Below are 11,259 nucleotides of genomic sequence, written 5' to 3'. Positions count from 1 at the left end.
AGTTTATGGACAAATGGCAGGGCGTGAATTGCTCTCGGTCTTGATTTCGCAGCCCGTGGTTATGGCCAAGCAAATACTGCAGCAGTATCCAGGTCTCGAAAGCAACATAACATTGCTGTGCATGCCTTTAATTATAGCCTGCTAAAAGGTCAATAATCAGCCCGTGTTTGACGGTGCTCACCCTTTCTCCCTCTCATTCTAGCTCACCCGTCTTTGTCTGTCAGTAGCCGCTCTATTTGTCTTTCGTGCACCGTTTGTTTGTTAGATTCCATTCTCCCCTGGGGGCCGTTACAACTTACTACAAACAGCTATTCATCATCAAGTTTACCCCTTAAGTAACAACCGAATTATATCGTAAAATAGCTGTATGTGTATATAACTTTGCCTTAAAGTTTAGATCATAGGTATTTATTGCAGAAAATATACAAAGATATTTACAAAACAATCACAAAAATATGAATGCATTCAGACACCAGATCTTCATGCATTGAGGCACATTAATAAATAAATAAATGATTTTTTTTCAAGAGAGAAGAGACTAACCAACTGGAGTTTTGCAATACAGTTTGGTCCATTTTCTAAAACTTATTGTCACTCTAGACCTGTTCATGGTAGTAGTTTTGGGGGGGAAAAGGGAAATAAAATAAATCATCTTTCCTGCGTCCTCAATAGCAGATATAGACATGATTGTTGAAGGCATGCATAGTAAAGGAGGAATGAGTTCCAACAACATTCATCGTCAGGATAAAATGATGCGGATGGCAAAATACACCTCAGATGTACTAATGATTGTATTGCCGCACGATTGGATGGGTCCACGTCCAGGGCTCCAATTCTGTAAGTGCTTCCCACGCCCTTTCCATTAGTGTTTTTAAAATAAAACTTCTCTCTTATGATCCATCAGTGGCAAAGATCAACGCGTTTAAGTATCCAGACGTCAAACTCTGTTGTCTGTCCAGCCGTTGGCCCTTTGTGACAAATCTTTTTCACCTAGGAAAACAGCAATGGATACACTGAGTTTAGCGAGCCAAGGGACCAATGCTTTTGGCACCTTTATTAGTCAGGGGTGGGGGGGGGGGGGGGGGGGGGGCGGTGTTGGGGGCCGGGAGAGTGCGGGAGATGTGGAGAATCTCAATTTGGATAAAGTGTTGCATCCTGCTGTTGCGGATTGGGGATTTTCTTTCAGACTGTTTTGGCGCCCTGAGATTGATGCTGGCACCCAGTGATGGTTTAGTGCAGTGGGTTTGGGAGCTGCCCTGTTTGGGGGGGGGGGGGGGGGGGGGGGGGGGGGGGGAGAGAGTAAAGGGGACAGGAAGTGAAAGTTGTTGAATTCCTAGAGCAAAGGTGGTCGAGCAGTTTGGGAGGAGGTGTGGAGATGTGAAGAGAATCGTCAGCGATGAAAAATGTGTCTGAGGAAGGGGGTAGGGGGCAAGAAGGAACAGACCCCTGGAAGCAATTCGAAGGAGGGAGTGGAAGCATGGATTAATGAACGCAAAATAAAAAGCCAGCAAGAATGAGAAACATCAATCACTGTTTGCAAATCAAATCCGCAAATATTTTGGAAATGGTGCATTTAGATTTAAATATCCCGCTGAATTGTCATTTTAGTGAAATTAATTCCGACCTGGACATACAGTGGAAGTGAAGACCCGCCTTCCCTTTACTGGCCATTTAATAAACGCATTGTTTTTGGCGGGTGGGGGGGGGGGGGGGGGGGGGGTGGTAAAACACATTGAATAAGTGTGCCAAGTTGATGCTTACCTTTGTCCTAGGGGTATCTGCTAGTGTGATGTGGACATGGACCAGGCTCCCTCCATCCTCCACACAGAGAAAGCGTAACTGAGTCTCTCGTGTGCCACATAACTGCAGCTCGACATTTTGTTGTCCAGCTCGTCACTTTGTAAGACCTGGTAAAGGAAGTCGATGTACCTCGCTGCGAGCTTGAGGGTCTGGATTTTGCTCAGTTTGTCCGACGGTAGGGTGGGAATGATTTTGCGCAGGGCAGAGAAGGCTTCGTTGAGGGATTGTGTCCTCTGGCGCTCTCTTACGTTGGCCATGACCCTCTGGGTTTGCAGTTCTTCGAAGGACTGGGGGCTGCCGTCTCTCTTCTTACCCCTTTTGACTGACGCGGGGCTGTCTGTTTCCTCTCCAGATTTCCTGCTCGGTCGCCTCTTTCTGACACTTTTTTTCAGCTGCCTGTCTCCTTCGTCCTCACTGTTGCTCAGGCTCTCTACTGGAGAGACTGGGGAGTTTTCTTCGTCCTGCATGATGACTTCTAACATCGGTTTAAAGAAACGAAAGGGGATATAATGTTGGGATATCCAGCTGACAGCCGCAACGCGGTTATAGGGGTCGACTTTAATCAAATGAATTATCAAAAGGAGCTGAACTTATCCAAACGATGACTTGTGAGAGACGGCTCTGAGTTACAGGAAACTTTTCAAAGGGGTAATATAGCTCGGGGTGCCTGGATCTTTTGGGAGATGGACCTGATTGGCTATTATGAATTTTCATCACTAAATGAGGTGGAGCCTTGTTGCAAAGACTGTCAGTTAACAGATCCCACTGCAGCAAATATTTTAAACACAGGCTTCTAAAGCGACGGGTGGCGTCATCTTTCCACACAGAATATTCTTTAAAAGGAAAACACTTGACATTTGCTTATCAATTCAACGAATGATTTATTTGTCAGCGGAGTCAGTTCAGATCTGTGCACACTCTCTAGTTTGCTCACTTCTATCGTCTTTAGAGGATTGATCTGTAATGTGGTGCGTTCATGGCATTATGTGCATTATCTTTTTAAAAATAAATTGTCCAAAAGGCAGATGAAAAACAATTTCGGGTGGTGTATGCTACAAATATGTCGATTACTTCGAAGAACAACATGTATTTAGGGCAAATGTATCTACAGGCTTGAGGACATTGGCCGAAAAGTGATGTGAAGATGAACCATAACGTGGTTGACGGCTTATACAACATAAGATTAACTCAGACTCTTACTAGTTTACTATTATCTTGTCTACTGCCATTTTTAATAGTTCATTGGCGATTATTCCCTTCCCGCCAAGCGCTGCATTGGTGTCAAACACCATCCTCGTAATTCTTGTCAATGGGCAGATAGGGAAACGCGCATTTGATCTGCAAAGGAATTTTTATACTTCGAGTTTTTTTTTAAAAGATCCATTCTACCTCCAAAGCACGTGTTCCCTCAAAAGGGTGTTATTTTTAAACATATCATCGTACATCAATCTGCACATTGGGACGTAAGCTTGCACGAGTGGACAACATCTATCCGAGGGTGAGGCGTTTGTGCCTGCTGGTTCCTTGTACGTTTAATCAGGACGCGCATAACTTGAAAAGTAAAATGGATATAAATAAATAGACAAGAAAAAACTCAAAGGACACTAGCATGCGGTTAATCGCGGCAAGGACCAAATGAACACAAAGTGGCTTAATTGCTAAGTGAATGAAACGAGAAAGAGATGAATTGGCGAGAACTGGTCAGAGCAAATGGAGAGATAACATCAAACAGGGGCAGACGTGATTACAATCAAACAGTCGAGAGCACTTAGTTGTCTATTCACACCGCAGACCAGAGCACTCCCATAACTAGGCCCAAAGTAATGCTCATTTCAAATAAATGATGCAGAAAGGAGATCTGTGCAATGCAACAACAACAAAAAAAACCCACAATCATTGAATTCTTTCCTTGAAATCCCCAGCCGGATGCATCAACTTTATTCCTTCAGGGACTAAGGAGTTTTGGTACAAAGTTCCAGACACAGCGGGATCCCTGAGCAACAGTGAAGCTGTGAGGCCCAAACGCAACATAAACATCACCTGGTGAGAGAAAAAGGAGGAAAACCGTCTAAGAACAGCACATAAAACGGCTTAATGTGAGCTGGTGCCGTTTAAAGTTGCCTATATGGTATGTCATTAATCGTTGTCAGTATTTCTAAATGACCAGTAGTAATTGTTCACCAGGGGCATTGAACTTCTCCTGTGTAATGGCTTCGTTTCAACCAAATAAAACAATCCTTGGTGCATTAGGAGAATTGAATCAGATATATGCCCACAGATAAGCACAGATATACATAACCACACGCCGTGTCGGTGATATACATTTATACATACAATGCATTTTTAATATATTAACCGCATTTAATTATATATTTCCTATTTGGCTGGATAATCTATTATGAGCAATATTTTTATTGCAATCTAAACTTTCAGAACATGGTAACTGTTTCATTAGATAACGTATGTTTCATCATCTAGAATTCTTGCTGATAATTCGCCCCTCTACATAAACAATATCAAGTAATAGCAACCGGGGTAACTGCATCAGCTTTCGTCTAAAATAAGCTGAGGAGTTGCAATAGTAATCAATTTTCTAATTAACTTCCAAAAATGAAGTGTGACAGAACTCCGTTTATGAATATGTCCCGCCAGCAGTTAAAACGGCTCATTTTTTTTTAGCATGTTTTAAGTACCACTATTTCAACGTTTCAAATGCATAAAAGTTGAAGTTTAATCGTTCACTAATTGCACCGACCAATGGTGAGCGACAGAGGGCGCAATTTCCTAGAAAGAAAAGTCTGAAAGGAAAAATTCGCATTGGAAACGAGAGTTCATGTCCAGGACTGTCTTTGGTTGTTCTAATGACTCTCACATCTGAAAAGGTCAGATCCGACTCGAAACGTTAACCCTATTTTCTCTCTCTCCAGATGCTGCCAGGCCTGCTGAGTTTTTCCAGCATTTTCTGTTTTTTTTATTTCGGATTTTGAAAACGAAAGACTGGATTGTAGTAGGAGGGGGTCGATAAAGTGTGTAGGCAGAGAGTAAATAATTGAGGGATAATTGCTGAAAGGAGGATTTAGGTTGTGGAAATATCGAAACTAAGTGCGATGGTAATCCGAACTAAAGGGGACCGTGAGGTGATGTTGTGGCAGCAGGTTAGGAGTTTATGGCTGTTTGTCCAAATGGGCCATTCATGTTGCTCAGCATGTATGTTAGCATCCTCTGAACTTTCTCCTGCTGTTACAAATAACGCGGTAGTAACCAAGATAATAAACCTAAATGAGTAAAACAAACTAATCTTTATTTCCTGGATCTAACAGTTAATTAGGCTTTGCAGATCAAGCTAATATGATGTGTCTTTGCTGAAGTACTAGGGGCTGGTTTAGCTCACTCGGCTAAATCACTGGCTTTTAAAGCAGACGAAGCAGGCCAGCAGCACTGTTCGATTCTCATACCAGCCTCCCCGGACAGGCGCCGGAATGTGGCGACTAGGGGCTTTTCACAGTAACTTCATTGAAGTCTACTCGTGACAATAAGTGATTTTCATTTCATTTCATTTCATCGGGTGCTGTAACTGAGGATGTACCTACACCTCAGGGACTGCAGCGGTTCAAGAAGGCAGCTCACCACCACCTTGTGAAGGGCAACTAGGGATGGACAATAAATGCTGGCCTAACCAGCGACGGCCATATCCCGTAATATATGTTTTTAACTGTTTAAACTTAAGATGTGATTTGAAAGATGGAAAGTGAGGCAAGCCAGGCTGTGAGGTGCAGTGAAGGAATTTCAGAGCTTGGACCTTAGGTAACTGAAGCCACTGCCACCATGGTGAAGCATTTCTAATTGGGAATTCACAAAAGATCTTAATGAGAGGAGGGGCAATATCTCAGAAGGTTTTGGGCTCAAGGTGGTTACAGAAACAGGAAGAGGAAAGGATGAGAATTTTATTGCTTGATAGGGAGCCAATGGAGGTCAGTGAGCACTGGGGTGATAGGCAAATATCCCCTCCCACCCAGGCTTTGCCTTCCAATCCCTTCCATCAGGCAGAATGTACAGCAGTCTGAAGACCTGCACATCCAGACATAGGAACAGCTTCTTCCCCACAGCTACAAGACTCCTCAATGACTCCCCCTTGGACTGATCTGTTCCCTGTAAGAACACTATTCACGACGCCCTATGCTGCTCTTGTTCATGTATTTGCTTTGTTTGGCCCCTTGCTCTGCATTGTAACCAATCACAGTTTGCCGATGTACCATTTGTCAATATTCTCTGTAAATTATTCTTTTTTGTCTACTATGTATGTACTGTGTAGGTTCTCTTGGCCGCAGAAAAATAATTTTCACTGTACTTCGGTACATGTGACAATAAATCAAACCAATCAACCAAATGAGACTTGCTGCAAATTAAGGCATGGGCAGCTGTATTTTAGAATCATAGAATCTCTACAGTGTAGAAGGAGACAATTCAGCCCATTGAGTCTGCACCGATTCTCCGAAAGGACACCCAATCCTCCACCCTATCTGTATAAAGTCACCTAACCTTTGAATGCTTAGAGGTAATTTAGAATTGCAAACCCACTTAACCTGCACATCTTTAGACTATGGGAGGAAACTGGAGCACCCGGAGGAAACCCATGCAGACTCCTGGGGAGAAAGTGCAAACTCCATACAGCCAGTCACCTGAGGTTGGAATCAAACCTGGGTCCCTGATGCTTTGAGGCAGCAGTGCTAACTACTGAGCCACTGTGCTGCCTTATACAACCTGTACCTGTGGGAAATCAGCCACTGATGCAAACCTGAGGGTTTGTTCATTCTGGCTTCATCATGCAAAGTTCACATCATTGCTAGTCCTGGAAACAAGCCATCAGCTATTAGCTGCCTTATGTATTTATGGGGTGGCAATTAGAAGATCCTGACTGTGTCTTCCACAAAGTCCTGGAAGCATCAGGAGACAGAAAAAAATTGAAGATCGTGTCTACTTCAACATTTTGTCATGGTTTTCATAAAGACTGATAACTTTTTAAACAAAGTTTATTTGCTGAAAGAATGGCTGGACAAAGTTTCATATTTTAAAACCTTTACTGTAACCAATGACTAAGACAACCATAGATTAAACAATATTTTAGCAGGTATCTCATTTTTTTTTCTAAAAAGAAAAATTCCCCTCATATACATACCAGCCATTGCACTCGACACAGGATTACAGTCCTTTTGGCAAACAGTTACATAGAAACGTACATAGAAAATAGAAGAAGGAGGAGACCATTCGACCCTTTGAGCCTGATCCGCCATTCATTATGATCATGGCAGATTGAGTTTAATACCCTGATCCTGCCTTCCCCCATATCCCTTGCTCCCTTTCGCCCCAAAAGCTTCATCTAATTCTTTCTTGAAATTACACAATGTTTTTGCTTCAACTATATTTTATGGTAGTGAATTCCACAGATTCACCACTTTGGGTGAAGAAATTTCTCCTCACCTCAGTCCTAAAAGATTTATCCCTTATTCTCAAGCTATGGCCCCTAGTTCTGCCCCCTCCCCCCCCCCCCCCCCCCCCTCCCACCATCGGGAACATTCTTTCTGAATCTACCCTGTCTAATCCTGCAAAGAGTTCCTTTATCCCCATTTTGCTGGCTAGTAACTTTGATTGGCTGGCTCCAGGCACTTTCCTTGATTATGCATCACCTCTAGTTTGCAGAGGGTAGAAATGTGAGAGACCAGCCAGGAGTGCATTGGAATATTAGATTCTAGAGGAAATAAAGGGTTGGATGAGGGTTTCAACAACGGATGAGGTGAAACAGGGACAAAGCTGAGGTGGAAAGGGGCGAGCTTAGAGGCAGCATGAATATGGATTTGGCAGCTCATCTCACATTCAGATGTGACACCAAGGTTGCAAACAGACTGGTTTATTCTCAGACTGTTGTCAGGGAGAGAGATAGAATCAGTAATCAGGGAACAGAGTTTGGAGTGGGAACCAAATACAATGCTGCAGTCTTTCTAACATTTAATTGGAGGAAATATCTTCTCATTTGGATAAGCAGTCTGATAATTTAGCAACAGTGGAGAAGTCAAGTGAGGTCGTGGTCAGTAAAGCTGTGTTCCCCAGCATATTTGTGAAAACTAACATTGTGCCTTTGGTTCATGTTGTCATGAGACAGCATACAGATGGGAAATAAATAGAGGCAATGATTATTCCTTTGGGTCACCAGAGGGAGCAGTGAAGGAACAGGAAGATAAATGATTTCAAATGATACTCCGAGTATGATTAGATAGATAAATAAATAGATAAGAAAAGTGAGAGCAGTCCTCCCCAACTGGGTAACAGTGGGGTGTTGGTGCAGGAAGATGATGTTGTCAATGGTGCCAAAGTCTGTCTACAGTCCAAGAAGTTTACATTTGTCACAGTCACATAGGATGTCATTTGTAATTTTGATACGAGCTCTTTCTGTACTGTGGCATGGACAAAAGGTGATTGGGAAGTTTCAATCACAGAGGTCCTGGAAAGATGGGAATGGATTTGTGAGGGCAGTACCACATTCAAGCATTTTGAAATGGAATGTGAAGTTGGAGATGGGATGGTAGTTTAGAAAGGAGAGAAGGGTCAAGAGTTGTTTTTTGAGGAGAGGGGCAATGCCAGTTGATTAAAAGAAGGGATGGACCAACCTCTAAAGTAAGAGAACCATTTACAATACTGGCTAGGAGGGCAAGTTGGGCAAGAACAGGATCGATGGAAAAGTAGGTGAGTCTCGTGGATAGGATGTGCTCAGAGAGGCCGTGTGGGGAGATAGGAGAGAAACTAAAGAGGCAAGTTCTGGGATAGAGCAGCGGGAAGCAGTAAAGGAAGGGGTGCCAAAGGGGCCTCACGGTAGCATGGTGGTTAGCATCAATGCTTCACAGCTCCAGGGTCCCAGGTTCGATTCCCGGCTGGGTCACTGTCTGTGTGGAGTCTGCACGTCCTCCCCGTGTGTGCGTGGGTTTCCTCCGGGTGCTCCGGTTTCCTCCCACAGTCCAAAGATGTGCGGGTTAGGTGGATTGGCCATGCTAAATTGCCCGTAGTGTAAGGTTAATGGGGGGATTGTTGGGTTACGGGTATACGGGTTACGTGGGTTTAAGTGGGATGATCATTGCTCGGCACAACATCGAGGGCTGAAGGGCCTGTTCTGTGCTGTACTGTTCTATGTTCTATGTTCTATGAAGTTTGGCCAGGTGGGTAGTGGAAGGGGGGAATGCAGCAGAGGCGCCTAATCAATTTGTTTTAATCTTAGTGAGGAAGAAGTCCACATGTTCCTTGCATTTGTTGGAGGTGAGGGGAGAGGCAACAGGGGAGAGGGATTTAGAAGATGGTCTGCCATCGAGAGGTGCATTTCAATTATTTCCTGCCTGTGTGATTGTCCATGAAACTGCAGCAGATAAAAACTAAATTATTCCTGGAATATATAAACATCCTTTAGCAAATACTTTTCGATGTAGAAAACTCTGTCTAATTTCATCCTAAACTTCCATCAGGCCGGCATTGACTAGTTGGGCTGAATTATCTGTTTCTGTGTCGTATCTCCTACATAATCCCCCCATTACTGCTTTTAAAGTCCATCAAGCACATAGATACCTCGGTTTGATATCTCATTCAAACAGCATTACCTCCACCAGCGAGTGGACTACCCCTTTGGCACCGCACACGAGCATCAATCTGGAAAGTACTCATGTGGGATTCAAACCCACAATGTGACCCAGAGGTAAAATATTACCAACCCAAGCCTCTCAGTGATTTCCATTCAGGATTTTTACTCTCGCTTTCAGAGGAGGATATATAGAAAGTGGAATAAAGTTGCCAGCATTACAATTTTTCAACTGAAGAGATATATACATGAACAGATAGCAATGGTATTCTCTTGGTATCTTGCTACTGCTATGCATTTACTGGAGTGTTGTCATACAATAGCTGCCAATTTGAAACCAAGATCAGTCAAGTACAATCCTCAATTGACAGTCCCAAGTTGTACTGCTGGATGTCCCTCACACAAAGCCCAGAGACAGAGACAGTTCAGTTGACTGCGTTCAAGACCCAAGAGGTTGAAGTGAAACTGAAATTTAGTTAAACATTTAGAAATTAACGTAGAACTTCGAAACCTGCAAAAAAAATAATTTCAGTCAACATTTACCGCCTGACAGTGACAGTATATCGTTAGTCAACTGTACGTTGATTGCTTGAATAGGGCCTAATAACTGTGAGTAGGAAGCTGAGCCAGTGCTTTTAACTTGGGTGTGGCTCAAAGAAAATCTGTAGAAGTTAAAAAATAGGCTACTGAAGCACAGAGTGGTCTTGCAGAGTTGACATAAATGGAACATCAATTTAACAATAATAATCTTTATTAGTGTCATTTTATGCAAACTAACTTATGCAAAAAACATGTGTGCACAGTGTCCTATCACCCAGTCTCGAATGGCTTAGCAGAAAGAGCCTTATGAGGGGCTGGTTTAGCTCACTCGGCTAAATCGCTGGCTTTTAAAGCCGACCAAGCAGGCCAGCAGCACGGTTCGATTCCCGTACCAGCCTCCCCGGACAGGTGCTGGAATGTGGCAACTCGGGGCTTTTCACAGTAACTTAATTGAAGCCTACTCGTGACAATAAGCGATTTTCATTTTCAAGTAGGTTTACATTAACACTTCAATGAAGTTACTGTGAAAATCCCCTAGTCGCTACACCCCGGCGCCTGTTTGGGTACACAGAGGGAGAATTCAGAATGTCTAATTCACCTAACAAGCACGTCTTTCGGGACTTGTGGGAGGAAACCGGAGCGCCCGGAGGAATCCTATGCAGACAGAGGGAGAACGTGCAGACTCCTTACAGACAGTGACCCAAGCCGGGAATCAAACCCAGGTCTCTGGCACTGTGAAGCAACAATGCTAACCACTGTGCTACACTGCCACCCTAGTTGTGTTCGATCAATGTCTGTTGTGAGGAAATTAGAGTCTATAATTAAGGATAGTGTGACAGAACACCTTAAAGTTTCAGATGATCAGAGAGAGCAAGCATGGCTTTGTAAATGCTCTGTCAGGTCCACAGAACCTAGTTGTATTCAGTGAAGTGGTGACTATAGTATTTGATAAAGGAATGTCTCTGGATTTAATTTGTATGGATTTCCAGAAGGCATTTGATAAAGTCCCTGATTAGAAGTTATTAACTAAAGTTGAAATTCATGGAATTGGAGAAAAGTATTGACCTGGTTTAGAAATTGTTTGAATGGCAGGAGACAGAAAGCAAGTATAAAGTACTCAAATTGCCAGGATATGGCAAGTGGTGCCTCGCAAGGACTTGTGTTGGAGTCTCACCTATTCAGTGTATTTATTGATGACTTAAGTGATGGGATAGATGGCCAAATATCCAAATTTGCCAAAGACAGAAAGATAGGTGTTATTGGGAGGAGTGGAAATGATAGTGTAAAATTGCAAAGATATTAAT

General features: G+C 43.2%; 1 protein-coding gene across 1 annotated transcript; it reads right to left on the bottom strand.

Annotated features, from left to right (window-relative positions):
* Nucleotides 1-392: 392 nt before the first annotated feature.
* LOC119966161 (twist-related protein-like) lies at nt 393-2,438 on the bottom strand. Its single transcript, XM_038797462.1, has 2 exons — nt 1,762-2,438; nt 393-990 (listed from the first exon to the last, which is right to left on the bottom strand). The coding sequence occupies exon 1, from the start codon at nt 2,280-2,282 to the stop codon at nt 1,782-1,784; it is 501 nt and encodes a 166-aa protein (XP_038653390.1). The 5' UTR covers nt 2,283-2,438; the 3' UTR covers nt 393-990; nt 1,762-1,781.
* Between the last annotated feature and the right edge of the window lie 8,821 nt (nt 2,439-11,259).

The sequence above is a fragment of the Scyliorhinus canicula genome, chromosome 5 (genome assembly GCF_902713615.1).
Source record: "Scyliorhinus canicula chromosome 5, sScyCan1.1, whole genome shotgun sequence".
Lineage (NCBI taxonomy): Eukaryota > Metazoa > Chordata > Chondrichthyes > Carcharhiniformes > Scyliorhinidae > Scyliorhinus > Scyliorhinus canicula.
This window is presented reverse-complemented; position numbering and strand designations above follow the sequence as displayed.

Bases quoted from the DNA above. Each gene is read 5' to 3' on its own strand.
- LOC119966161 (XM_038797462.1), bottom strand. From the start codon at position 2,282: ATGTTAGAAGTCATCATGCAGGACGAAGAAAACTCCCCAGTCTCTCCA.